Source organism: Stenella coeruleoalba (assembly GCF_951394435.1).
Source record: "Stenella coeruleoalba genome assembly, chromosome: 7".
In the NCBI taxonomy this organism is placed as follows: Eukaryota; Metazoa; Chordata; class Mammalia; order Artiodactyla; family Delphinidae; genus Stenella; species Stenella coeruleoalba.
The window spans coordinates 112178842-112206650 of NC_137153.1; the positions used below are offsets into that span (position 1 = coordinate 112178842).

Below are 27809 nucleotides of genomic sequence, written 5' to 3' on the forward strand. Positions count from 1 at the left end.
ATGGCCCCCTGGTGCTACTGCCTCCTTGCCCTCCTGGTACCTGAACTTCTGGGAGGCAGAGGGGTGTAGGGGAGGAGGCCAAGGGGACTCAAAGCTGCTAGGGTTCCAAGTGGCCACCTCACATCATGAGGTAACTGCAAAGGTCACACAAGCTAAACCCCTGACGTAGAAATAAAAACATCCACCGGATGCTAGGAAACAGGCTCAGGGCAATGAAGTGACCTGCCCAAGATCACCCTCTGGGTGAACCCAGGTCTGACTGCAGGGCCTGCAGCCTCCACTGCACCCCACTGGAGCACACAGTAGGCATTCAATAACTGTACACATGGGCGTGGGGACCTGACTCAGACCCCACCTCTCTTCTTCTCTCTCAGATAAGGAGTCTCTCTGGGACCCCTTCCAACTCCCCAGGTGAATCAAGGAACCCTTGGGTCACAGGTTGGTATGAGGGATGCCACCGAGAGGCTCTGCCTGCCCCCAGTTCAGCCAGCCCGTGGCCCATGTGCTACACCGGCCTCGAATGCAGAGGAAGGGAGGAGGCGCCATGTAGTTCAGCACCCCTATAACAGGCCCTGGGCTGAAAGCATCACTCATGTCCATCTCATTCCTGCCACTATACAGATGACAAAACAGGCTCAGCAAGGGGACAAAACTTGCTAGGTCATAGAGCATAGCTAGGGTTCAGCCCCAAATGACTCCAAGCTCAGTGTCCTTGGCCCTGCCTACCCTACTCACCCTGCAAGGGTCAGATGCCCACACACTTCTCCCACATTGACCCTCCTCTCGCCCTGCAGCTCCAGTGGCCCCTGGAGAGGTAGTGGAGACTGCAGATGAGGTATGCAAGTTCCCAGGGCAGCGGCTGAGTTGGTGGCAGCCCCAAGAGTCCTGTGAGCAGCGGTTTGGCCACGTAGTACTGCAGCACCCAGATGCGGTCCTCCCTCCACGGCTGCCTGACCCCATCTGGGTGGGCAAAAGAGAGGCCCCTCTGCAAAGACCCCCGCAGAGGCGTGAGTGTGGGCCGGGGCCTGGGAAGTGAGGGCTGGGGGGAGGGGGCTTCGGTGACCTAGAGATGGCAGCCCACCGTGACAGTCCTTGTGGATTGAGCCCAGAGGAAGTCCACATCGCATCTCAGGTTCCCTTGTCCTGGACTGAAAGTAGAGGGTTGACTCCTGGGCACGGGCACTGGAGCCCCATTTCTTCCTTCCAGAGGGAGGGAGGAACCAGAAGCGCAGAAGGGGCCCTACAGCTGCGCCAAAGGGCCGTCAGAAGCAGGACGGTGTGTGCAGCTGGGGAAACTGAGGTCGAGGCCCGTGTGTCCCCGGAGGCGCGCGCACGGCGGCCGCACTAACGTTCGGCGAGAGGACCGCGGGCCAGGCGGCGTGGCTCCAGACGCCTCTGCCGGCGCTCGGGGCGCTGACAGCGTGCGTGCACGTGCAGTGGAACGCCGCTTCATCCGACGCGGCCGCACTCTTCTCCCTGGCTGTACCCGCGCTGGCCAACGCGCTGCAGCTGCGCGCCTTCGCCGAGCCGGGCGGCGCCGCGCACGCGGCGCTCGCGGTGCGCGAGCACCACGCGCCTTTCCGCGCTGCCTTTCGCGCGGATGGCCGCTGGCACCACGTGTGCGCCACGTGGGAGCAGCTCGGCGGGCGCTGGGCGCTGTTCGCCGACGGGCGGCGACGCGCTGGGATGCGGGGCCTAGGCGCGAGCCACCCACTGCCACCTGGCGGCATCCTCGTTCTGGGCCAGGACCAGGATTCTCTGGGCGGCGGCTTCTAGGCGCGTGACGCCTTCAGCGGCAACCTCACCGACTTCCATCTGTGGGCCCGGGCGCTGAGCCCCGCGCAGCTGCACCGGGCACGGGCCTGCGTGCCGTACCCCCGGCGGCCTGCTCTTCCGCTGGGATCTGGGCGCCCTGGACGTCACACCCTCGCTGCTACCGCCGGTGCGGGTGCAGCTTCTCTGTCTGGGTACGGCCCGCCCAGCCTCCTGTTTGTCAGGCCCCGCCCACCTTTTGGCTCCACCCCCAACCTCCTGGCTCCCATCCGCTTCCCTTCCGACTGGGGGACCCAGCCCACCTCTTGCCCACCGGGCCACGCCCACCTATGGCCACGCCCTCTCCAGGCCTCCAGTACCTCGGGCGTCCGCCCAGTCCTAGCAGCCTGAATGGGCTCGCCCCCTGGCGACCTTGCTCCTCCCAGTGTTGGCTGCAGCACTGCTCTCCCAGGTTCCCACGTCGCCCCCTAACTCCGGGACCGCGCGTCCTGGCGCCCCCTCAAGCGTGCAGGCGCCTTCAAGGCCCGAACGGGCTGTGGGTCACAGGGACCGATGGGAAGCCAGGATGCAGCCCTGACATCTCTCCCACCCTGGCCAGTGCCCTCAGAGTAATGCCCTACGTAGGACCCTGGACCCCGCACCGAGGGCTTTTTGTTTTGCCTGCAGCCTCTGCACTTCCTCTGCTGCTACCGGACAGGTGCGCCCTGTCCGGCTGTGCCTTGGGCTCTGCTGAAGGGGACGCTGGGTATGGACCAGTGTAGGCTAAGGGGGAGCAGTTGGCACAGCCTGGGAATTCAGAATCTTCTCAGAGTTTTGGGGGCCTCCACGGAGTCTAGACCACAGACAATGGGGCCATACGGAACTGGGGGTGAATCCCAGCTGTGTGGGAGTCACCTCGAGCAGGCGATTTTGCCGTTCTTTGCTTGTTTCCCCATCCAGGACACCTAAGGCTCCAGACACACAGCCGTCAGCGTGCGCTTCTTCCCCGAGCGGCACAGGGGGAGGGGGCACCTCTGCGGAGGATGTTGCCCAGGGCTCAGTCTGGCATCCACTCCTTTGCAGAGACCTACCAGCAGCTGCAGGACGCCCAGTCATGGTCTGGCCAGGATGTTATCAGCCAAGTCAATGCCTTGGCCAATGCCATTGTGGTGAGCCCCGTCCCAGGAGGCTGGAGAGTCTGGGGGCACTGTGGGTGGCATCCCTGCACCTCAGTGTCCTCACCTGTAAAGGGGACACCCACCTAATGTGTGTGCAGGAATTAAGGTTGTTCATGCCCCCTATTCTGGAGCCTCTGAGAGCTGGGGGCTTGTGACTAGTTAGACCCACACCCCCCAAGAAGACTGGCAGAGGCCAAGTACAGCCCCTTGCGGGGGGTCCCCTTGAGACAGACCAGCAGTCAGCAGCTCTTCTGCTCCACAGCTCCTCCCTGACCCTCTCTCTCTGAAGCCCACGGAGACCTGTCCCTGGCCGAGGCCTCCAGCTTCCTGGGAATCCTGGAGAGAGTCCTGACAAAGGAGACAGCTCCACTGGGGCCAGCTGCACTGCTGGCTGTCATGCACTTCCTGAAAAGTGTGGCCGCCCTTGGGACATGGGAGCCAGAGCCCATGACTCGGCCCTGGGAGCAGCTGGCCCAGGCCGTCGTGTCTGGGGCCAGCCTGGTCCTGGAGGAGCAGCAGGCTGGTGTGTGGCTGTCAGTCAGCGAGGTGAGGCTGGCAGGGCTCGGTGGGGCAGGGGCCTGGGCTCTGGTTCCTACCTTGCCATCGACTGTGTAGCCACGGGCGAGTCAGCACCCATCTCTGAGCTCCATCTCTCCATCCATCAGGAGAAGCCCTTCTTCTGTCTGTTTTATAAGTTGAACTTCCACATACAACTGCTCTTGAACAACTTCTGCAGTTAAAAATTAAGAGCCACTAGTCAATAAGGGCCTCCCATATCCAACAGTCCACTGACCACCTTAAGCAGGAGGTCCTCTCTGCTGAGTGTTCAGCCATGGAGAACAGAAGAGACAGATGGTGAGGGTGTTGGAAATCTCATCGTGGCAGAAGTGGCTGTAGGCCTGGGAGTCATCAGCCCAGAGAGGGAGAAAATGAGGGGTCATGAACATTGCCTGAAAAGCTCTGGGGCTTAAGAGGCAGACATGGTCCCCCTGTGACTTCAGGACAGAATTCAAAACTGGGCTTGGGGGTGGGGTGGGGATGGCACACACAGGAGGCTGGTTCAGTGGAATGTTCGCCTGTCCAGGTGATGCTCCTCATCCTAGGGGATGTGTAAGCCCACATTTTACTGGGGATCTGAGACACCGTGACAGACTGGGGAAAACTGGCCTCTGGACCTCAGTTTTCTTCCCTGGAAAATGGGGATGATCATACCTGCCTTGCTTAGGCAATGGAGAGGAGTAGGCGTCTATCAGGTCACTTGCCCACCACAGAGGAGGTGTCCCATTAGTGCATGTTCCCCCTCCCTGTTCTGTCCTCACCCCGCGTGGTTTCCTTTTTGGAACCTAAAACTTGAGCACTTGTTAGAGATCTAACACTGAGCCAGACCAAGGAAGCAGGAGGCACGGCCCTGCCTTCAGAGTGTACCCTGGTTGGCAAGCAACCTGCCAGCAGGCAGAGAGCACTGTGAGGCCTTCAGCTTGACTAGAGGAGGACGTGGCTTAGGAGAGCATTGGAGAAGCCAGAGAAGGCTCATCAGGCAGGGCCTCAAGTGTCAGTCTGAGGAGCCAGGACTTGATCCTGGAGGCCCTGCAGAGCCACTGAGGGTCTGGAGCTGCAGGCCACCTCACAGATCATTGAGATCCTGTTAACCGCAGTGGTCAGGGCAGGCAGCTGTGGGGCGCGGCGTCTGAGAGAGGGCTGAGTTGCGGCCTCCTCCCAGGTGGTGGGCGGACCCAAGGCCCTGGTGGTGAGCGAGCAGCGCCTGGCGCCCCTGCTGAGCACCATGCTCACCTCTGAGCGGCCCCGAACGCACATCCAGCACCACCATGCCGGTGAGCCTGACCACCACCCGTCCCACACATCTGGCCTCCGGGTGGGGCCTGGGCTCACACATCCTCCTCAGCCCTGGTCACTGGGAGTTCTCGGACTCCCACAGATACTCCATTCTCTTTCCTGCCTTTGCCCATGCTGTGCCCTCGATCCAGAACACTCCTCCTTTCTTGGTCTCCTAGCAAACTCGCATACATCCTTCAGAACCCTGCTTGCGCACCAGCTCTGCCAGGAAGGCTCCCCAGTTCTAGCTCTCTCCCGATAGTTCCTCTCTCCTCTGTTACCCCGGTGTTTTGAACATATCTTTTATCGCCTTTATGGTAATTACATAATAGCACCTGAAGTTCTCTGAGTGCCAGGGCTATTTCTGAGTCATTTCTGCATCTCAGGTTCAGACCCAAGGGCACACTCAGTGAGTGTTTGTAGATTGAGTGGGGTAGCACTTACAGTGGAACTTCAGGTAAAACTTGGGTCCTTCAGGTGCCCAGTGGCTTCTGGCAGCTCATTAATATTCATGTCCCATCCCCCCAGAGACTCCCCCTTCTCAGTGACCCCCTCTCCCTGACTTGGAGAAGACAGACTTACCTAGGGTAAGTTGCTGAACCTCTCTGTGCAGGAATGGTGGCCTCCTAGGTGTGTGGCAGGGAGAGGGGAAGCAGACCCTGCCAGCACGGCCAGCCCAGCAGAAAGACCTCCCTCTTGAGGCCCAGCCCCTGAGCCCCATTTGCTCCCAGGCCTGGAGTTGCGGAGCCTACGCTTGAGGGAGACCAGCACGGAGGGCCAAGTGTTCACGATGCCCGGTGGGCATCCAGAGGGGCCTGGCCACATCCTCACCCCTGCTGCTGAAGTGAGGCGGCTCCTCAGGAAAGGCGGGTGAGGGAGAGGGGTGGTGGAGTCCTGTTGGGGTCTGGGGCAAACCTCAGCCCTCACAGCTGCTAGCTCTGCTATTTTGAATAAGTCACCTCACCTTTCAGAACTGCCTCCTCATCTGTAAACCTGTATTGCTAGCACTCGCCTCGGGTTGTCATAAGCTTAAAGCGCCTGCCACATGGTAGGTGTTCACTTAGTCCCCTCCCCTCAACCACACGTTTTCCCTCGGTGCCATCCAGGGGTGGAGGATTAGGATAAGGGGCAAAGGGCTTTGCAGCCGGCAGCTTAAGCACATCAACTATGGCTGGTTGAAATTCTGACTCTGCCACTTATTAGCTGTGGGATCTTCTGGGAGTCATTTAACCTCTATGAGACTCAGTTTCCCTATGTGTGAGGTGGGCAGAGCATTTCCCTCAGGACCAACCTGTGGTGTTTGCTCAGTCACTGGGCGGGTCTTAGGCCCCCTTCTATTCATCCAGGCCTCTCTGGAGTCACCATGATCCACAGCTGGTTCAGCTCAAGTGTCTTCCAGTACACCCTGGGGGCCCCTGGCCGAGAGCCCCAGGCCCCTGACACCTCTGAAGAGGCAAGCAGAATGCAGAGGTGAGTGGGTCCCACCCAGCAGGCAGCTGAGGGCCTGGATCCCCTCACCAGGGAAGGCTAGGCCTCCATCCCCTCCCAGAGCCCCCATTCTGTTAGGCATATCTGCCCTTGGCAGCCCAGGGCCAAACCTGCTCCCCCCTGACACACACAGATTTCTGGGCCTGCCAAAGATGGGCTGGTGGGAACATGGCTCAGCTCCTGCCTGGGGTCCTGGCTTCAGTGCTGACTCTCAGGGAGGGAACAGGGCTTACTCAAATTACCAGAAAGAATGGAACCCAGCTGCCCTAATTCCCAGCACAGGACTTTTCCACAGAGGGTATCATCTGTTCTGCAGGGGCCTGGGTGACATGACCCCAGACATGTATGACCTCTCCCCCACAGATACCTGGTGCCCTTAAAAGCTCCCTTTCTCCCCACAGGTTCCTAAGCACCCAGGTGGGGTCAGCAATCATCTCATCTGAGGTGTGGGATGAAACCGGGGAGCCCAACACGGCTGTGACCTTTCACCTGCAACACTGGGCGCAGGTACTGGGCGATGCTTCTGGGAAACAGCCACCTGGTACAGTTATCCTGGTTTGGTGCCCCCCGCTACATCCCAGTATTTGTTCACTGGACAACCAAGGTCTAAAATGTTCAAGAAAAATACTCATCCACAAGCCATCCCATTGTCCTCGAGAGAGGGGGAAGGGCAGTAGTGCATTGCACACTCACTTTATGGCGGGTGCCTTAAATAAGCAGCATTCATTTACTCTTCCAACGGCCCGTTCCACAAAAGTGAGCTTGGAAGAGGTGCTGGGCCTGGCACCAGCTTATAAGTGGCAGAGCTGGGATTTCATTATAGGTCTGCAGGACTTGAAAAACTGGTGGTTCCCATCCGATAATACAGGGAGATATGAGAGACCTGCACTGCAGTATGCTTCATAAGCATAAAAATAACCTAAATGTCCATCAATAGGGGATTACTTAGCCTTATAGAGCTATAAAATGGAATATCAGCTGAGGTTATGTAAAGAATGAGGTATTTTGCTGTAAATTGACAAGAAAAGATCACCAAGATACGTCATTTAATTCATTATTTGTAATACACAAATTCCTTCTCGCTTTTGAAGCTTTAGAGCATTTCAGAGAAAGCTAAAGTCTCCTTTGCTCAAAACCACCAATCCCGGACACACACACACCCCCCACAGCTTATATCTTTTGTATATCATCTCAAGACTTCTTAAAAATCAATTTCATTAAGGTATATAAATCTACATAGACTAAAACACGCATTTTAAGTGTATACCTTGATGAGTTTTGACCAGTGTGTATACTCATGTATCACTGCCCCAATCAAGGTATAGAACTTTTCCACCTTCCCAAAAGGCTTCTTCGTGCCCCTTCCCCGTCAGCCTTCCCCACGCTGACCCAGGAAATCACTGCTCTGTTTTCTGTGACTCTAGATTGTCTGTCGTTCCTAAAGCTTCGTATAAATGGAACCATACAGCGTGTGCCATGGTCTGGCTTCTTTTGCTCAGGTGGTATTTTTGAGTATCATCTACGTTGTTGCCTGTTTCAGTAATTCACTCCTCATTAGTGCTGTGTAGAATTCCGCTATATGGATAGACCATAATTTGTTTTTCCTTTTACTTGTTTTTTTATTAATTTATTTTATTTTATTTTATTTATTTATTTATTGGCTACATTGGGTCTTTGTTGCTGCTCGCGAGAGTTCCCTAGTTGTGGCGAGCGGGGGCTACTCTTCCTTGTATTGTGCGGGCTTCTCATTGTGTTGGCTTCTCTTGTTGTGGAGCACGGGCTCTAGGTGCGCAGGCTTCAGTAGCTGTGGCGCACGGACTCAGTAGTTGTGGCTCACGGTCTCTAGAGCTCAGGCACAGGCTTAGTGGGTCTGCGGCATGTGGGATCTTCCCTGACCAGGGCTCCAACCCGTGTCCCCTGCATTGGATTCTTAACCACTGCGACACCAGGGAAGACCCTCCATTTACTTGTTGATGGAGATTTGAGTTGTCTCCAGTTTGAGCTGCTATGAATAGATCCACTATGAACACTCATATACAGCATTTTTGTGGACATATGATTTCTTTCTACTGGGTGAATACCTAAAAGGGGACTTTCTGGGTTGTATGATAAATATATGTATACATTAACTTCCTAAGAGACTGTCCAACTGTTTTCCAGAGTCGTGTACTATCTTACATTCCCACTAGAAGTGTGTGAGCTTTGCAGTGTTCCATACCTTTGCTAACATCCTTAACTGCCTTTTTAATATTGTTCATTATAATGGTTGTGTACTGATGTCTCATTGTGGTTCTAAGTTGCAATTCCTTCAAGACCAATGATTTTGAGCATCGTTTTCTACACTTATTGCACATTCATATATCTTCCTTTGTTAAATATAAGTTCAAATCTTTTCCCCAATTTTCATTTTTTTAATTAAATAAATTTCAAGATGAGCCACTGGATTTTTTTTAATAGGAAATGCTCTTTATTATTTTTTTCCCAAAATTTTGCATTAGTCTGCTGTTTGCTTTTCTGATTACTGACATTTCTGCACATAAGCCATATAGATCCTCTCTTTTTAAATTTTATCTTTGTACTCCCTCACTCTTTTTCTCCCTACCCCTGCCACACCACCACTGGCAACCACCAATCTGTTCTCTGCATTTATGAGCTTGATTTTTTTTTTTAGAGTCCCCATATAAGTGAGATCATACAGTATTTTTCTTTCTCTGACTTATTTCACTTAGCATAATGCCATTGAGCTCCATCCACGTTGTTGCAAATGGCAAGATTTCATTCTTTTTATGGCTGAGTAACATTCCGTTATTATACACCACAATTTCTTTATCCATTCATTCATCAGTGGACACTTAGGTTGCTTCCATATCTTTGCTATTGTAAATAGCCATGAACATCGGGGTGCATATATCTTTTCTGAGTTAGTATTTTCATTTTCTTTGGATAGATACCTAGAAGTGGAATTGCTGGATCGTATTTTTAATTTTTATTCTATTTTTAATTTTTGGAGGAACCTCCATACTGTTTTCCATAGCGGCTGCACCAACTTACATTCCTACCAACAGTGTATGAGGGTCCCCATTTCTCCACATCCTCTCCAACACTTGTTATTTCTTGTCTTTTTGATAATAACCATCCTAACAGGTGTGAGGTAATATCTCATTGTGGTTTTGATTTGCATTTCTCTGATGTTTAGTGATGCTGAGCATCTTTTCATGTACCGGTTGGCCATTTGTGTGTCTTCTTTGGAGAAATGCCTATTCAGATCTTCTGCCCATTTTTTAATCAGATGGTTTGGGTTTTTTGTTTTGTTTGTTTGTTTCTACTATGTCAAGGAGCTTACCACCTATATTTTCTTCTAAAATTTTTATGGTTTCAGACCTTAAGTTCAAATCTTTAGTCCATATTGAGTTAATTTTTGTTTATGGTGTAAGATGGTAGTCAAGTTTCATTCTTTTGCCTGCAGCTGTCCAGTTTTCCCAACATCATTTATCGAAGAGAATGTTCTTTCCCCGTTGTATGTTCTTGCCTCCTTTGCCATAAATTAATTGACCATATATGCATACGTTTATTTCTGGGCTCTCTATTCTGTTCCATTGATCTATGTGTATGTTTTTAATGCCAATACCATACTGTTTTAACTTCTATAGCTTTGTAATATAGTTTGAAATCAGTAAGCATGATGCCTCCTGCTTTGTTCTTCCCCAATTTTTAAATTATTTGTCTTATCATTGAATTGTAAGAATTCTTTATATATTTTGAATACAAGTCCTTTGTCAGCTATACGTTTTGTGAATAATATCTTCTAGTCTCTGGATTGTTTTTCACTTTCTTGACAGTGTCTTTGGAAGATAAGTTTTGAATGTGATCAAGTCTGGTTTATCAGTTTTTATCCTGCATGGTTTACGCTTTTTGCATCCTATCTAGGAAATCTTGCTTATCCCAAGGTCACAAAGATATTCTCAGAGAAGTTTATCATTTTAACCTTTACATTTACGTCTATGATTTATTTCAATTCATTTATGTGTATTATGTTGGGTAGGGGTTAAAGTTCATTATTTTTCCATATAGACATCCCATTCCAATATCATTTGTTGAAAAGATTATTCTTTCTCCCATTGAATTATCACCTTTGTTGAAAATCAATTGTCCATATACGTGTAAGTCTGTTTCTGGGCTCTCTATTCTGTTCCAGAGATCTATACACTAACCGTATAGTGTTGTGATTAATGTATCTGTATGGTAAGCCTTGAAATCAGGTTGTGTAAGTCCTCCAACATTGTTCTTCCTTTTCAAAATTGCTTTGGCTAGCCTAGGGTGTTCACATTGCCATATAAATTCTAGAATCAGCTTGTTAATGTCCATGGAAACACCTGCTGGGATTTTGATTGGGATTGCATTAAATCTCTCAAATTGAAATAAGATGATGAACTGGCATCTTAACAATGAATCTTCCAATCCTTAATCAAGGTATATCCCTCTGTTTATTTAGGTTTTCTTGAATTTCTCTCAGCAGTGATATACAGTTGTCAGGGTACAGGTCTTGAAGGTATTTTGTTAGATATACCCTTTTCTGTAAATGGTATTATTTTCTTAATTCAATTTTAAATTGTTCATTGCAAGTATATAGTAATACAATTGATTTTTATATAATGAGATTGTGTCCTGCAGCCTTGTTAGACTCACTTAGTACTTCTGGTAGCTCTCTTATAGAGTTCTTAGGATCTTCTACATCCCTGATCATGTTGTCTGCAAATGAAGACAGTTTTCTTTTCTCCTTTACAATGCATGTCTTTTTTTTTTTTTTTTTTTTCCGATTTTCCTTCCTTGGTGCAGTGGCTAGGACCTCTAGTTCAGCATTAAATAGCAGTGATGAGACCAAATAGTTTTGTCTTGTTCCTAACTTTAGGGGGGAGAGTATTCAGTCTTGAACCATTAAATGTGATGCTAGCTGTGGGCTTTTTGTAGATGCCCCTTGTCAGATTAAGTTCCCTTTTCTTCCTGCTTTGCTGAGAATTTTTATCATGAATAGCTATTGAATTTTGCCAAATGTTTCTTCCACATTGATAAGATCATATGGTTTTCTCTTTTATTCTGTTAATATAGTAAATTGCATTCACTGATTTTCAAATGTCAAACCAGCCTTGGATTCCTGGGATAAACCCCACTTGGTTATGGTGTATTATCCTTTGTATATATTGCTGGATTCAATTTGCTAATATTTGTTAAAGATTTTTGTGTTTATATTCTTGAATATGTAATATGTTCTGTAGTTTTCTTATACTGTCTTCCTCTGGTTTTGGTGTCAGGTTAATCCTAATCTCATAAAATGTGTTGGGAGTTCTCTCCTCCTCTGTTTCCTAAGAGAGTTTTGCAGAATTGGTATTATTTCTTCCTTAAATGCTTGATAGGCCAGTGAAGACCAGTGAAGTCTTTCGGGCCTGGTGTTTTCTTTGTGGGAAGTTTTTAAAGTATGAGTTATTTCTTAAATGATATAGGATTGTTTGGGGTGCTTTATTTCTTCTTGAGATGGTTTTAGTAATTTGTGCCCTTTAAGGAAATTGTTCCTTTCATCTAGGTTGTTCAATTCTAGCAGGAAGTTGTTCATAATAGTCACTTATTATCCTTTTCACATGTGTAGGATTTATAATGATGTTTGCCTTTTCGTTCTTGATCAGTTTAGCTAGAAGTTTACCGATTTTGTTTATATTTTCAAACAACTAACTTCTGAGATTGTATTTAGATATTAATTATATGAATTAAAATACATTAAAATGAAAAATAAATAAAAGTAAGGGATTGCTCATTGTGGCAAATTTGGAAAATGTAGAAAAGGATAAAGAAGACAAATCCTATTACCCAGAGATAGCTGCCCTAAACTTTTCCATGTGTTTCCCTTCAGCCTTTTTCTGGGTACATAATACTATATATATATATTTTTTTTTTTTCCCTTTTGCAAAATCAAAGCCCTTGCGCTTTCAGCTGAGCCATGTAAACATTTGTGTTTTTCATTTTCCCCACAGGCGTTTTCTGCATTGTCTCTGTCACAGATGTCCCTTTGCCATCCTGTCCTTTCTCACCTGCTGCTTGATCCTAGCAATGCGTAGGCCTTGACTGCGGCCAAGTCCAGAACCGCCCACCCCCTTCCCAGGGGATGGTCCAAAATGAACTTGACCCCTTCCCCTCCATGCATCCAGAGTATCTGCAGAGTTTTTTCTATTACAATTAACCCTGCCTAACCCTGTAAAAATCCTCACTTATAATGTGTTTTGATTCTGGTGACTGTCTCCTGGGGATACATGGCCAGGTATGGAACTACTGGACACCAACAGTGTTGTGGCTTTTGAGTGTATAAGCTGCACTGATATTTCAGTTTGTGCCACTTGAAAATGCTACCAGCGGTGTAACAATCGTCCATTTTAAAAGCAAACAGCAGGTTTTCTTTGTGTTCCAGCACCTAACATAGTACCTGAGACCCAGGAAAAATATTATGAGTGAATGAATACATGTGGTAATAATTCAGCCAACCCAAGGAATAATATGTTCCCTGGAGGCAACGTCACTGAGTGTGGAAGGAGCATGGAGTCGACCAAGTCACAACCCAGTCTAAGCTCTCTGCTGTGTGACCTCGAACAGATTAATTCCCCTCTCTGAGGCTCACCTTCCTCATCTGAAATTACATAAATTTATACCCGTCCCCTAGGTTGCTATGAATATCAACAACAATAAAGGACATGAAAGTACTTTGCAAAACACAAAGTATCATATTCTAGTGAGGTGATGTTGCTGTTACCCTCCCCAGTCGGGACAAATAGCCCAAGTCCTGAGCTCAGGCTGCCTCCCTGCTTGGTCTGGGACAGGTACCACCTGCCACCTGATGTCTTCTTTCTGCTTGATGACATAAAGTCCATAGTGTTGTCATTGTTCATTACAAAAGAACTAACATGTTCATTATAACACATTCAAACTGAGACCTAACTATTGTTAAGTTGGCTGTGTGTCTGATTCCAGACCTTTTGTGCATGTGTCTTCACAATTACATAGAACCTTATTTTTTTTTTTAACCGTAAATGGGCTCCTACTATGCAGAATGTCAGGCAGCTTTTTCCTGTACTGAAAAACATATGGCGATGCTGGAGAGGGTGTGGAGAAAAGGGAACCCTCTTGCACTGTTGGTGGGAATGTAAACTGATACAGCCACTATGGAGAACAGTATGAAGGTTCCTTAAAAAACTAAAAATAGAACTACCATACGACCCAGCAATCCCACTACTGGACATATACCCTGAGAAAACCGTAATTCAAAAAGAGTCATGTACCATAATGTTCATTGCAGCTCTATTTACAGTAGCCAGGACACGGAAGCAACCTAAGTGTCCATCAACAGATGAATGGATAAAGAAGATGTGGCACATATATACAATGGAATATTACTCAGCCATAAAAAGGAACGAAATTGAGTTATTTGTAGTGAGGTGGATGGACCTAGAGTCTGTCATACAGAGTGAAGTAAGTCAGAAAGAGAAAAACAAATACTGTATGCTAACACATATATATGGAATCTAACAACAACAACAAAATGGTTCTGAAGAACCTAGGGGCAAGACAGGAGTAAACACACAGACATAGAGAATGGACTTGAGGACACGGGGAGGGGGAAGGGTAAGCTGGGACGAAGTGAGAGAGTGACATGGACATATATACACTACCAAATGTAAAACAGGTAGCTAGTGGGAAGCAGCCACATAGTACAGGGAGATCAGCTCGGTGCTTTGTGACCACCTAGAGGGGTGGGATAGGGAGGGTGGGAAGGAGATGCAAGAAGGAGGAGATATGGGGATATATGTATACGTATAGCTGATTCACTTTGTTATACAACAGAAGCTAACACACCATTGTGAAGCAATTATACTCTAATAAAAATGTTTAAAAAAAAAAATATATATATATATATATATATATATATATATAGCGAGCTCTTTCCCCAACAGCAGATAGAGACCTGTGTGTTCTTACTAGGCAGAGCATCCTGAAGGGAAGACTCACAGTGGTTTGTTAGCTTGTTAGCTTGTTCCAAGGATTTCGATATTAACCATAATGCCAACCTGAAACTCTACTCACGTCACCTTCCTTCTGCCGCCCTGCCGGCATTCTTCTCCAGTCCCTGCACCCACGACCCATGCTGGGCAACCCCCTGGTCCCTCAAACGCAGGAGGCCTCCACATCCCCCTGCATCGTCTGGCCTCTCTCCTTGCCCACATGTGCTCACACACCTGCCCTGTCCCTGTTGGCTGCCCTTAGGCCTTCCCTCCGAAGCTGGTGGAGCCTGTCTGTGCTTTCTGGAACTTCAGCATCGGGTGAGTTTCCAAGTTCTTTCTTTATTATTTTTTTTAATTTTTAAATTTTATTTATTTTTGGCTGTGTCGGGTCTTAGTTGAGGCATGCGGGATCGTTGTTGTGGTGTGTGGGCTTCTCTCTAGTTGTGGCATGCGGGTTTTCTCTTCTCTAGTTGTGGTGCTCAGGCTCCAGCCTGAGCTGTTGTGGTGTGTGGTGTGTGGGCTCTGTAGTTTGCGGCACATGGGCTCTCTAGCCGAGGCACACAAGCTCAGTAGTTGTGGCACACGGGCTTAGATGCCCCGCAGCATGTGGGATCTTAGTTCCCTGACCGGCGATCAAACCTGCGTCCCCTGTGTTGTAAGGCTGATTCTCTACCACTGGACCACCAAGGAAGTCCCCCAAGTTCTTTAAATAAGGCACTTGAAAAAACAAAGACATCCAGGGACTTACCTGGTGGTCCAGAGGTTAAGAGCTGCGCTTCCACTGCAGGGAGCCAGGTTCCATCCCTGGTTGGGGAACTAAGATCCGCATACCCTGCAGTATGGCCCAAAAAATAAAAATTTTAAAAATTAAAAAAAAAAGCGTCCATTCTACTTGAGGATGAGACAGGACTCAAGCATGTTTTTGGCCTCCATTCACCAACTTCCTTGCAGGGGTGGTTCCAAGCTCCACTCAACTGGGGACAAGCTGGGGCAGGAGAGCCTGTTACCCAGGAGGCAGTGAGCTCCCTATCATAGTAGGTATGTAAGCCTACTCTGTGGGGTACCTAGGAAGAGACTCATCTGTGGAATGGGTGTTAGAGTTGATGAGGGAATGAACATCAATCACTGTTGCTTAGTAATTAACGCAGTTAATCAATGGTGATCATTGGTATCATCCCCATCCTCCTACCATTCCTGAGAAAAGTACATTTTACAGATGAAAAACTGAGACCCACGGAGGGGCAGTGACTTGGCCAAGGTCACATAGCTGGTTAGAGGCAGGGCACTGAGGGACCCCAGGCTTTGGGGAGAGGCTTTCCCCTGCTTGCCACCTGTCACCCAGCCCCATGTCCAGCCCATCTCTAGAGCCCTCTGTTCACTATTCACCCCAAGCCCAGACTCAGGGGGCTCCTGGGCCACCACTGGCTGCTCCGTGACTGCTCTGTACCAGGACTCAACCACCTGCTTCTGCAACCACAGCGCCGTCCTGTTGCAGGTGTACGACGTCCAGGTGAGTACTGGGGAGGGGGCAGGGAAGCAGGGGAAGTGATGTCAGAACCAAGTTTTAAAGGATGCACAGGAGTTGAACAGAAAGGCATTCCAAGCAGAGGCCCATCTGAGCAAAGGCAAGGAGGCTAGAAACGGCAGACAAGTCACGTTCTAGAACTGCAGTGTGTCTGGGGCTTCCAGTGCGATGCCCGGGGTCAGGGGATGGCAGTGAACAAGGTAGGCATGGGTCAGATGGCACAGGCCTGGAAGGCCAGGCCCACGCGCTTGGATCGTGGTCCTGTTGCAGAGGGCAGATGTGGAAGAGCGTGAAGCAGGCGTTAGATTTACATGAGGGAGGCCGCTGGTGCGGGGAGTGAGGCTGAGGTGGGGACCAGGGGGGAAAAGCAGTTCGGGGGCTGCGGGCCTGGCCTAGGAGAGGGGAGGGGCCCCGGGCCAGGGAGCAGTGGGGAGATGTGGAAGACTGGCTGAGGAGGAGGGGTGACCTGGGCCACCGGGAGATGAGGGACTCGTCTCAGGAGGCACAGGTGGGCAACGGGTTTGCAGGTCTGTGGAGTCTGTGGTCCGGTGCTTGGGGCGGGAGGGGTCTCAGCTGGCCCCAAGAGCCAGTAGGTAAAGCCATGGCCAAGGTGAGGTTAGAAGTAAAATGAGTCGCGACTAAAGACAGGCCCCTGAGAGGCATTTGCATTTACAGCCTTGGGGGGAAGCCAAATTCCAGGAGGAGGCCAAGCAAGGTGGGCTCGCTGGACCAGAAGGGGACTCACGTTGAGTGAGACGGTGCCTGAGCCCAGGAATGCTGGGGTCACTTGGCCTGTTCGGGAGCACGCTTGAAAAACATGCTACCGAATGCATTTTACCTGTAAAAACAGAGCGTGGACGTCGGACACATCGTGAGTAATCCGTGCCAGCTCCCTGTCCCCCTCAGTGGGTGGTTGTCACATGCCACCCCTCCTCCCCATGGGCATATCGGTGGTCACTTACAGTCTAGTGCTTCTCGGTATCTGAGGAGTCTGTGAAAGTTGGGCCCCTCTCCAGCAGGAGAGGACATGCAAATGCTCATTATCAAGTCGCTGTGTGCAGGCCTGGCCATCCCTGCTTCACGGCAGAGAAGGCGGTTGAGGAGCCTGGGAGCTGCCGGGGGGTGGAGGGTGCGGGCGAGTGTCCCGCCGGGCCAGGGCGGTGGTGGGGCTGCTGTCATCCGGGGTCTCTGTGCCTCCCACAGAGGGGCCCCGACGGGGCGTCCCTGCTGAGGACGCTCTCGTCTGTGGGCTGCGGTGTGCCCTGTGCCCTCGCCACCACCTTCTTGCTCTTCCTGGCGGCCGCGTGAGGCAAGCTCACCACCTTGCCTGGCACCCTGGGCCCGCCCTGCCCCTCGTGGGCCTCCACGTCCCTCCTCAGGTGGGTGTCCATCCTCGGTCCTAGAAGCCCCTGTGGAGCCGCCCTTTCCTCCTTCACTGGTCGGTTCACCGGGACGCAGGTGGGGCGGGGGGGGGGTCCTTGCTAACCAACTCCTCTGCCTGTCCGGGGTCCCCCAGTCAGAACGAGCCACAGTCCACAAGAACCTCACCTTCTCCCTGGCCTCCGCCGAGGGCTTCCTCGTGGCCAACGAGTGGGCAAAGGCCAACAAGGTGGGCGGCCAGCGGGTGGGCTTGTGAGCTCAGGGGGGCCTGGGAAAGCACCTTCAGCCTTTTCTAGGTTGCCCTCCATATCTTCACTTGGCTCCATTTCCGGAGAGGAGTGCGGCCTAGAGAGGAAAGACCCTGAATGTTGGAGCTGGGCCCAGGGCACTGCCCCAAGACCCTACCCGCTCATACTGCTTTGCGCTGGCAACGCCAGGCACGGACAGGGGACCCAGGGTGGACCGCACCCATGACCGGCCTCCGTGGGGACCCCCCACCCTCCCACACAGTTGGCGTGTGTGGCCGTCACGGCAGTGATGCACCTCCTCTTTTTGGTCGTCTTCTCCTGGATGTTGGCGGAAGGGCTGCCGCTGTGCAGCAAGGTGGTGGCTGTGCGCATGCGCCCGGGCCCCAGGAAGCCGCTCTGCTACGCCACAGGCTGGGGTGACGCCCTTCTGCTCCCCACTCTTGCTCTGTTCCCCTCCACCCTGCCTCGCGTGGCCTCTGTTATGTCCAACACTCGCCGCCCAACACCCTCCTCCACCGGCACGCAGCGCCACCCAGTGGCCAGCGCCCGTGTCTGACACAAACTCAGCTCCGTCGACCTCCAACTCTACCCAGCTCCAATTCTTCTTCTTCTTATTTTTTTTTTTTTTGCGGTACGCGGGCCTCTCACTGTTGTAGCCTCTCCCGTTGCGGAGCACAGGCTCTGGACGCGCAGGCTCAGCGGCCATGGCTCACGGGCCCAGCCACTCTGCGGCATGTGGGATCTTCCCGGACCAGGGCACGAACCCGCGTCCCCTGAATTGGCAGGCGGACTCTCAACCACTGCGCCACCAGGGAAGCCCCCAGCTCCAATTCTTAATCCTCCTCCACTTCAACTGCCTCAGCTCCCAGCCCCCGGCACTGCCTCCCTAATCTGAAGCCAGCTAACCCCACGCCAATCGCCAGTTTCCAACTCTGTTGATTCTCAGCCCTAAGGCCTCGACTCAATCTCAGCTCTTCCGCTCCCCAACTACTAGGGGCTCCAGTGCCACCCAAAATATCAGGACCACCCAACCCCACTCCCTGGATCTCCCAGTGCCGCCAGTACACCCACTACTATGGGACAGCTGGAGGATGCAGCTCTGGACGGGGGCTGGCTCCCGAGAGACACGGTCCTGAGGTCACCTCTTCTTCCCCTAGGCGTGCCTGTGGCCATGGTGGCCATCACCCTGGCCGTGTCCCGCCATGACTACGTGGCCACTGGGCACTGCCAGCTCAATGTGCACACAGACGCCATCTGGGCTTTTGTGGGGCCCGTGCTGGCCGTGAGCGGGGAGGCCTGGGGCCCCTGCAGAGGAGGGACGTGTCGGGGAAGGGGGAGGGTGCCCCCACTGATACCAGATCTCCAGGCCAATACCTGCATCCTGGTCCGTGTGGTGATTGTCACCGTGTCCAGGGCCCGCCGCCGTGCCCGCACGCTGAGCCCACAGCCCTGTGTGCAGCAGCAGATCCCGATCCAGATGTGGTGAGGCCCCAGACTGGGGGAGTCAAGAAGAAGTGGGGGGAGCCAGGTGTGGCCACGTGTGCTTATGAGTGCAAGGCTATAAATGAGCATATGTCTGCAGTGTGTCTGTGCTGCATGTGCACACATGCTCATGCGTGTGGGCGTGTGGAAGTCTGTGCCCATGCGTGTTACCTGTGCGGATGGTAATTGAGCCTGTGTGTATATGACGCGGGGTGTGGACACCAGCCACTGTCCTGGGGACTCACCTTCTGCAGAAAGCACTGATGGCCTGGTGGGGACAAGGTAGAGGAGACCCCCAAGTCAGGCAGTCCCTAGAAGTTCAGGTTCAGGGTGAGAATCTAGGTCTCTACCCCTGCCAAGAATCCCCCTCAGTCTCCAGGACCGTATCCTGCTGGAGCGGGCACAGCCCCCCAGCCTTCCTCCTCACCACCACCCCTCTGCCAAGGGCAGGGCAGCCCAAGCCAGTGGGGCCTGAAAAGCCAGGCAGCCCCAGGGGTCCCCTTCCAGACTCCATGCCCCCTGGACCCACTGTCCAGGCCTCAGCCCTCCCCCTGGACAGCTGCCACTCCCTTCCTTTGAGCCCCGCTTGGGACTGGGACCCTATCTCCCCAGTGCCACTACCCCTACTTCATGCCACTCTGGGTGTCTGAGAAGGGGCCACCAGGTCCAGCCGGAAGTTCCAGCTATACCTAAGTCCTGAGCCTCAGTCTCCAGTCTGCAGCCCCGACCCCTCTCCAGGCACCTTCTAAGGGCTGCCCTCCCCAGAACCCCGTGGGAGCCCCCTGGCCCCCTGGCCTCCCTCAGTCCAGCCTGCTGTCCCGCAGGGCCACCGTGAAGCCAGTGTTGGTCCTGCTGCCCATCCTGAGCCTGACCTGGCTAGTCAGCATGCTGGTGCACCTCAGCCCGGCCTGGGCCTATGCCACCGTGGGCCTCAATTCCTTGCAGGTACCTCCGGGCCCAGGGCCCGTGTGGGACCAGGGCTCCACCATGCACTGGAGCCCAGAGGGCGTGGCTGGTTTGTCAGGGGGCTGGGGAGGGAGTGTCCTCTCTGTCATGGGAGTCACCAGCAGCCTCGGGGACACTGTCAAGGGGAGGGCGGGTGAGGGGGAGAGTGGAAACAAACCTCCAATCAAAGAGCAGTATCTCAGGGAGGATTTGGGGGCCCATTTGGCAGGTGAAGAATCTGAGGCCCAGAAAGGGGGTGGCTAAGATGCCTCGTGCCCTGACGCTCAAGGGCGCAGCAGAAGTTCCAGTCCCCAGGCCGTGCTAGAGCCACTTCCAGCCTCGGCAGGAAGCCGAGGATGGAGGTGCAGGACACCAGGGACCTCTCCCCTTGGGGTCTGTGGATGGCCTACTGTGGGGCAGCATGAGCTGCTCCATCGGTGAGGACAACGGTTCAGAAAAGGTTTTGGCTGGAAGGACATGACCCACATAAATGAAGCAGTAACATGGGACCGCAGGAACCCCCCTGTGTGCCTTTCAGGTCCTGTGTCCTGGAGCCACAGAGATGGGTCAGACTAAGCCCTTGTCTTCAGGGGGTTTGCAGATCTATGGGGGACCCAGGCACAGACACAAACAGCCACAGCCCTGGGAGCTGAGTGCTGGGAGGGAGGTCAGTCCAAGGAGGGCCCAATCCGCCCCCGCCCTGCCCTGCCCCTCAGCCTCCCTTGTACCCCCCAGCACCTCTTCCTGTTGTCTGCACTCCCCACTCCCAGCTCTGCCGAGCCCAGGTCCCTCTCAGGGCTGAAAAGTGAGGTGTCCCACGGATTGACAAAGACAAGCTCAGGAAATCAAGTGCAAACTCTGTCCAGGGTCCCTGCGTCCCAGAGCTGGGCTTCCTGCTGATGGATGCCTACGTGCTCTGAGTCCTGACCAGGATCATATTTATATCTCTGAACAGGCCTTACAAACGGGGAAACTGAGATTCCATGGCCTCACAGTAGGAGGGAGCAGCGCTGGGGCCCAAGTTCAGAGTCTGTGTTCTCAGCCATCAGGATATTCAGCTTTGACCGCAGAGGGGCCTGGTTCCTGGAAGAGCTGCCGAGGCTGGGAGTGCGGGTGGGGAGCTGGGGTCAGGGGGGGCACCCTCATCCAGTCAGTTATTCATCCATCCCTGCGAGATGTTTTGAATGCCCACTAGAGGCCAGGCACTGTGCTAGGCGCCAGGGACACAGCAGCAAAGGAGGCTGCAAAATGCCCTGTTCTTGTGGAGGTGACATGAGTCGGGGAGGCAGACGATGCCCAAGACCAGGGAGTGAAGTGTTAAGGGAGGGATGAGGCAGGAAGAAGGGAGGGTGCAAAGGGGGTTGGTCTCCAGGGTCCTGATCCATGTTGTCTTCTCCCCCTGGGCCCTGGGGACTCGCCACTCTCTGCCAGGCCGGCATGGGAATGGAGAGGGGAAAGGACAGGGGCGGTGGGAGATAGGGGGTGCAGACTGCTCAGGGAGGATGGAGGTTGTGCCCAGAGAGGGGCCGGGAGAGTGAAGAAAAACTGGGGTTCCAACGCTCTTCCTAAAGAAGCACGGCTCCCAGAGACCTGGCGGGGCCTGAGCAGCTGGAGACAGAGATGGACACAAGAGAAGCCCTTCCTCCAAGCCCTGCACTCCCAGAGCTCCGCGGGCTGGAATTCCAGCTCAGCCCACTTAGCAGAGGGACCCTACCCAGGTCTCTCCACCCTGCCTCAGAGTGGCGAGGGCACCAGCATCCTGTTGCTATGGCAACTACTCCAGCTCCATCCCTGCCTGTGGCCCTCAGGTGGGCAGAGCTGCAGCCAGGGAGCCAGAGCCACCATCACCACGCTGTCTGCCTCCCTCTCAGGGCAGGTCCTTTCCTCTCCCGGTGTCTCATTACTTCGTCTCTGTCTCTGAGTTTTCCCTGGGATTCTTTCTCTGTCTTTCAGGCTCTGTCACAGGCTCCTGTCCCTGTCCCCACCTCCTCTGGCATGGACCCACCTGGCTCTACATCTCCCCTTCTGTTGGGCTCTGACCCGCTGTCTCTTGGTCCCTTACCCTGCTTCTCCCTCTCTCTGAGTGTCACCTCTCTTGCCCCCTCCCAACCAGCCTCAGAACTTCAGGTCTGGTAAAGGAGGGGAGAGGCTGCCTTATGGGGGAGTCAGAAGGCATGAGACCTGGGCCCACTCTGATGTTCCTGTGACTGTCTCAGGGCAGGTCCCCAAGTTAGGCTCAGAGCCGTGTTCTCTGGGTCCCTCCCGGCTGCTTCCCTCCCCAGGCCTGGCCTTTCCCTCTCCTCTCTCTTCCATCATACCTGCGGTCTCTCCATGTCTTTCTCTTCCTGCCCCACCTCCAGCCCCGTCCCTCTCTCACTCTGTCTTGGGCGTAAGCTGGGCAGGACCTGCCCGAGGTGACCAGGGAGCAGGCCTGGGGCTGGAGGGACTGAAATCTGCTCTGACTCATTCATTCACTCTTGGTGATTTGTCTCCGTCTGGCCCCTGTGCCAGGTTTTGTGGTGGAAGAGCAGAGCCTCACTTCTGCAACTAGCTGTAGCTCACACCTACCCTGCCTGAGAGTGTTGTTGGGAGGCCTGCACAAGTTGAGACAGGCCTCAGTTTCTACATCTATATAAAGGGGGGGATCATATTCTCCACCTCGTGGCACCGTTCTGGGGTTCCACTGGCAAGATATTTGCAAAGGGCAAAGCATAACACATGGCACACATCAGGAGCGCCGTGAACGTGAGCACATTTTTGTCATTCGGTCATTCAGCACGTACTTCCCCGGTGCCTCCCGTGCTGGGCTGCATACTGGGGAAAGTGGTGGAACTCAAGATCGAGGAACCCACCCTTGGGGGTCTCAGCCTGAGGGACGGACAGACACCAAAACCACACAACCACAGCGGGCACGATTGAGGCTGAAAGGCTAAGGGGCAGTCGGGGCCGTATGGGGAGGCAGAATGGGCACTCCCTGGAGGCAGTGATTCTCAGCTAATACCTGAACGCTGTGTGGAGAGAGGGGGAAGAATGTTTTAAGTCAGGGGAGCACAGTGGAATCAGATGGAGGGAGACATGGGGTTGGGAGAGCTGGTGAGAAAGGGGACAGGAGGGAACATGGGGGCCAGACTGTGCAGGGTCCCTAGAGCTGTTGTGAGGAGCTCAGACTTCACCGCAGGGGTACTAGGGAGCCTTGGAGGATGTTAGGCAGGTGCTGGTGTGGTTGGGTTGGAGTGCATCTGTTTGGGTGTGAGGAGTGAGTAAAAGGAGACAGGATGGGGGAGGCTGTGCAGGGGCTTTGGAGAGAGCAGAGGCTGGGTGTGGGGGGCTGGGAGGCCCAGAGTCTGTCTTAGGGGCAGAGTTGGGGCTGGTAGCAACCCAGTTGGTGCCTGGGAGCCAGGGGGAGTAGTCAGGCTCTGGGGCTCCAGCTCTCAGCCCTGGGAAACTAGAGGGCCTCAAGGAACCCCATGTCCCCTCACCTGTGTCCTCTTGGGGAGGAACTGTTACATTGTCCAGGGGGAACCTGAGGAAGTCCTAGGCTCCACATGCTACCCGCTGAGTCACACTTTTGCTCTGTCTCCTACCCTGGGCCCCAGGGTCCCTCTCCATCAAATGGGGAGAATGAATCCCCCCACCCCCAACCATGGAGCTGCTGTGAGGGTCAAGTGTCACCCCAAGTGTGCTGGCGGTTTGTGAGTGGCGAGGCCGTAGTGGTCCTCGCATGTGTGGGAAGGAGCCAGCTATGACTCAGCCACTGTGCTGAGTCCTTCACACACAGACGGAAGCAAGTCCTGGCCTCTTCCCCACTTTCCAGATGAAGAGACAGAGGCTCCGAGAGGAACTCAGCTAGAGATACAATCAGAATGTAACCAGGGTCTGCTGTCCCTGGACCTGATTTAGCCTTGGAGCTTCCGGAAGGTGTCGCCTCTCCCATTCCCCACCCTTGCAACATGGTGAGGGTGTGAGGATGGGGCAGGTCAGGGGGGTGGGGCTTGGAGGGATAGAGGGCAGAGAGGCTGCCTCTTGACCAGAGACTGAAGGCAGGGGGTCCAGCGGGGCAAGGCCCCTCCTGGTTCTCTCTGCCACAGAATGCCACAACTGCCTGCTCCCCATGGCGGACTGGGGGGCAGGGCAGGATTTGTGTTCATCCTCCTGTGTCTCTAAATGTCTCTGGAGGTGTGTCTGCTGCGGTGCCAGGCCAGACACTGGGGGAAAGGGGATGGGGCTCCCAGGTAGTGACACCCACCCTCACCCCGGGTCTGTCCCCAGGGGGCCATACATCTTCCTGGTCTATGCAGCCTACAACACGGGGAGGTAAGTCAAGGGATACTGGCTGCTGGAGGGTGGGATGTGGGTGGAGGCGGGCAGGGCTTACTTGCAGAGGGCTCTGCGACTGGCCCGTGGAGGTCAGGAGAAGGTCCCAGGCCTGACCCTGGCCCCATCCTCCAGGTCCAGAGCGTCCTGCAGAGGATGACTGAGAAGGCGGCAGCGGAGGCATTCACAGTGGGCAGGCCGGGGGTCCGTGGGGTGGGACGGTGGGAGGTCCCACCTACAGCCGGATCCCAGCGCTGATGCCCTTTCCTTTCAGGCTCGCTCCTGTCCCGCAGGCCCGGGGTTCCACCCTAGGCCCTCACGTCCCTGGGAGGTGGCCCGTGACAACCCAGTAGTCTTGGCTCCACCCTGAAGACACCTGGCTCTTAGAGGTAACACCACACCACCCTCAAGTCCAAGTGCCACCTGGTGCGTCGGTCTCCCCAGTGCTCGGGCTGAGCTAGGAGGGCCACGGCAGATTCCATTAGCCCATCTTAAAGACAAGGAGACTGAGGCCTGGGGAATTCTGCAACTGTGGGACCAAGGGGATGGCTTAGAAAAGGCTCCTTTCCTCCCATCACCACCACCAGGGAACAAGGGTCCCTGGTGCCCAGCCCAGAGGCAGAGCTTGCCCAGGGTCACTTTCCCTGGGTTTCCATGCAGAAGGGATGTGGAAGGTTCCCAAAGGCAGGTAGGTGGATGAGGTTCAGGGCCCTGAGATAGGGCACGGGTTGAATGACTTAAGGGTCAGGCCAGGAATTTAAATCCCAGCTCTTATTTCCCCTGCTCTGTGCCCTTGGGCAAGGTCTCTCTGGGCCCTAGTTTCTTCATCGCTAATCTATGAGGTAAACTTTTGAGTGGATTCTTAGGGTCTTTGATAATGAGGTTCCTGTCCAGGGTGGGGGGAGCAGAGAGAGAGCTTCCTGCCTCAGCCTCCTATAAGTTCACCTGCTGGAGTGTTTTCCCCCTACTAGGGACGCACGGCCCCAGGATCCCCACAGCGTTCTCCTCCATTGCAGAACCCAAAAGACCGATGAGGCTGGGACAGGGGTGGCAGGACTCTGCCGAGGGGCTAGCAAGTGTGACCGGCAGGGTCAGGGAAACCACAGGGACCAGGGCGGGCCTGGGGTGGGGCTTCCCCTGGGGATCCAGAGGGCCCGTCCCTCAGTTACCAGGCTGAAGGGGGCTGGGAGCGGCTGGCAGAACTTGAATGCCAAGGCCACTGGGGATAGAAGAGTCATCACCAGGGTAGCCGAGGGCCCCCAGAGCAAGGGGAGCAGGAGTCGGGCCCCCGCCCCCGACAGACCTCCTCTGTCCTCAGGCCGTGCAGCTGACCACATTCAGGGCTTCAGGTGTAGCTCCCACCTCAGGGGGTTCCCCTTTTCCCTTTGGCGTCCCGACACCCCCTCAGCCCCACTGTACCGGAATGGAAGTGATTTGAGAAGCAACCACAGCTGACCTCCCACAATTTGAGGGGCTCTTCCCCTCACTCCGCTCCTTGCTGGTGCCTGAAAGTCCCCCTTAGCGCCCTGTGGGCTCTGTCAGTGATAATGCAGTGCTCTGGGGAGGGGCTTACTCAGGGAGTGAGTCTGGGACCCCTTCCCAGGCCGGCGCTGCCGGGCTCCAGGCCTGGTGGTCTGAGAGGCTTCCAAACCCGGTGAGGAGCAAGTACTTTCCCAAGACCTCAGTTTCCCCAGCTGGACAGCTGACGGGGGCGTGATGGGGGGGCCTGTGGGTAGCAGGGCAGGGCCAGGACCACCTAGGCCCCGCTCAAGGAGAGCTCGGCCTGGCCTGAGGGGAGCCTCAGGGACCCTGGTCACTGCCAGCCTCTCTGGGCCTGGGTTCCCACAGTCTTAAACCAGAGACAAGCCTATGAGGGGCGGGCTTAGCACTGCCCAGCCCTCCAAGCAGGGAATTCCTTCCCACCAGAGCAAGAGGCCTGCCTATGGAGCTCTGACCGGGGCTGAGCTCTGAGCTAAACCCGGCATCTGCTGACTCCTTTCATGTGGTGACCTGGGGAAAGGGGGGTGCTGTCGCCCTCCCACTGTGCAGATGAGGAAGCTGAGGCATAGAGAGGAGCCCTGACCAGCCAGGGTCAGTGGCAGAGCTGGGGTCAGGGCCCCCACCCGCGCAGATGAGGAAACTGAGGCACAGCAGTAGTCACGTGGGGGTAAGCGTAGGCACATTTGAACCCAGGTCTGTATGACCCCAGACCCCCACCTGGCCTCCACCCCTGGCAGGTGTCCCAGTCCTTCTGAGTCTCAGCTTCCCCTTCTGCAAAATGGGCTGGAGGCGGCCCCTGCAGGCCTGCCTGGAGGGCGCAGGCGCCCTGCAGGCGGTGGGCGTTCCGAAGGGGCCGAGAGACACCCCCCACCCCCCCCACATCGGCTTCCAGCCCCCCACCCCGCCCCCGCAGGCGCAGCGTCTGTGGGAACAAGAGAGCCGCAGCGGTGCCTCTGCACTCAAGCGACAGCGCCTTTGTCTCTGCTGAATGGGTGCGTTGCTAAGGCCGCTCGTAGCAACGGAGCCGCTTCTACCTCGGCCTCGGAGGAACACCCAACCCGTCCCGCCCTCCGATGCCCTAGCCGCCCCACCCCCCCGCCCCACCAGGCGACCCACTCAGGTGGCCCCAGCAAGAAGAGCGGGGGAGTGAAGGCTGCCAGCTGTGTGTCCCCCACAGGCCTGCCCCTGCCCCTCCCTCCAGAAAGTCCATGGCGCCCCCCAACTCCCCACCACCCCCATCCCCGGCATTGCAGGTGTTCTCCGGATGGAGAAACTGAGGCTCAGAGAGGGAGACTGCCAGGGTCACCCAGGCCAGAATCCCACCCAAGGTCTTCCCTTAGCCCCAGTTCCCAGCCCCGTCCCCATATTGGGAGGGTGGGCCCCCATCTTGGTTCTCTGCCAGCCCAGCCCAAAGGGTGTACTTTCCTCCCAGGTTTCTAGAGACATTACATGGGAACTTTCCTCCAAGCTCTACCTGGGGACCTCTGAAAGGCCCAACTGGGGGCCCCGGAGGGACAGACGCAGCATCTAGACCACTACCCACTCCCAGGGGCCTCAGCCTCTCTCTCCTTCCAATGGAGGCCCTGGCCCTGGTGCTCCCGCTTACACTGCCAGGTCCCACAGCTCTGTCCTCAGCTTCCTGCCTGTGACTGTCCCTCCCCTCTGTCCCTCCCCTCCTGCCCTGAAGTTCTGACAGCCCCGTGATGTCTCTGATAATAAATGGTACTGTAGTGACCTTTCCTTCTCTGGAGGTCACCCTGGCCTGCGGAGGGGGACAGGATGCCAGTCTCCCTGGGAGGAGGGAGGTACAAGGGAAGCTGCCACTTTGGCTTTGGGACTCAGGACAGACCCAGCTTCACCATCAGGGCAGGTGCAGCCAACACTTACTAGCACCTGCTGTGTACCTGGCTGGTGCTAAGCCTTGTACTGCCTTAGAGCTGCAGGTCCTTACCTCAGCCCTGAGACCACCATCACCTCTATCGTACAGAAAAGAAAACTGAGGCTCAGAGAAGGTCTCCACGTCTCATACCTGGGTCTCCCCGGCTGGGTAACATAGAGGTCGGGGGTGGCAGTCGCTGTGAGTGGGAGCCACCCAGGCAGACTGCTCGGAGGAGGCACCAGGGCA

General features: G+C 54.3%; 1 protein-coding gene across 1 annotated transcript; it reads left to right on the forward strand.

Annotated features, from left to right (window-relative positions):
- Positions 1 to 26672, forward strand: ADGRD2 (adhesion G protein-coupled receptor D2; the record flags this gene model as incomplete). Its single annotated transcript, XM_079926579.1, is given in 31 exon segments — positions 1 to 36; positions 375 to 438; positions 795 to 1007; positions 1325 to 1773; positions 1777 to 1872; positions 1874 to 1967; positions 2372 to 2382; positions 2386 to 2394; positions 2398 to 2470; positions 2836 to 2921; positions 3193 to 3204; positions 3207 to 3476; positions 4651 to 4762; positions 5465 to 5629; positions 6110 to 6233; positions 6653 to 6758; positions 14553 to 14608; positions 15683 to 15800; positions 17019 to 17119; positions 17274 to 17424; positions 17706 to 17859; positions 18601 to 18925; positions 19750 to 19870; positions 24141 to 24179; positions 24182 to 24184; positions 24320 to 24373; positions 24459 to 24551; positions 24555 to 24573; positions 25156 to 25260; positions 26422 to 26519; positions 26598 to 26672. Coding segments are annotated over 31 exon segments (3432 nt in total).
- Between the last annotated feature and the right edge of the window lie 1137 nt (positions 26673 to 27809).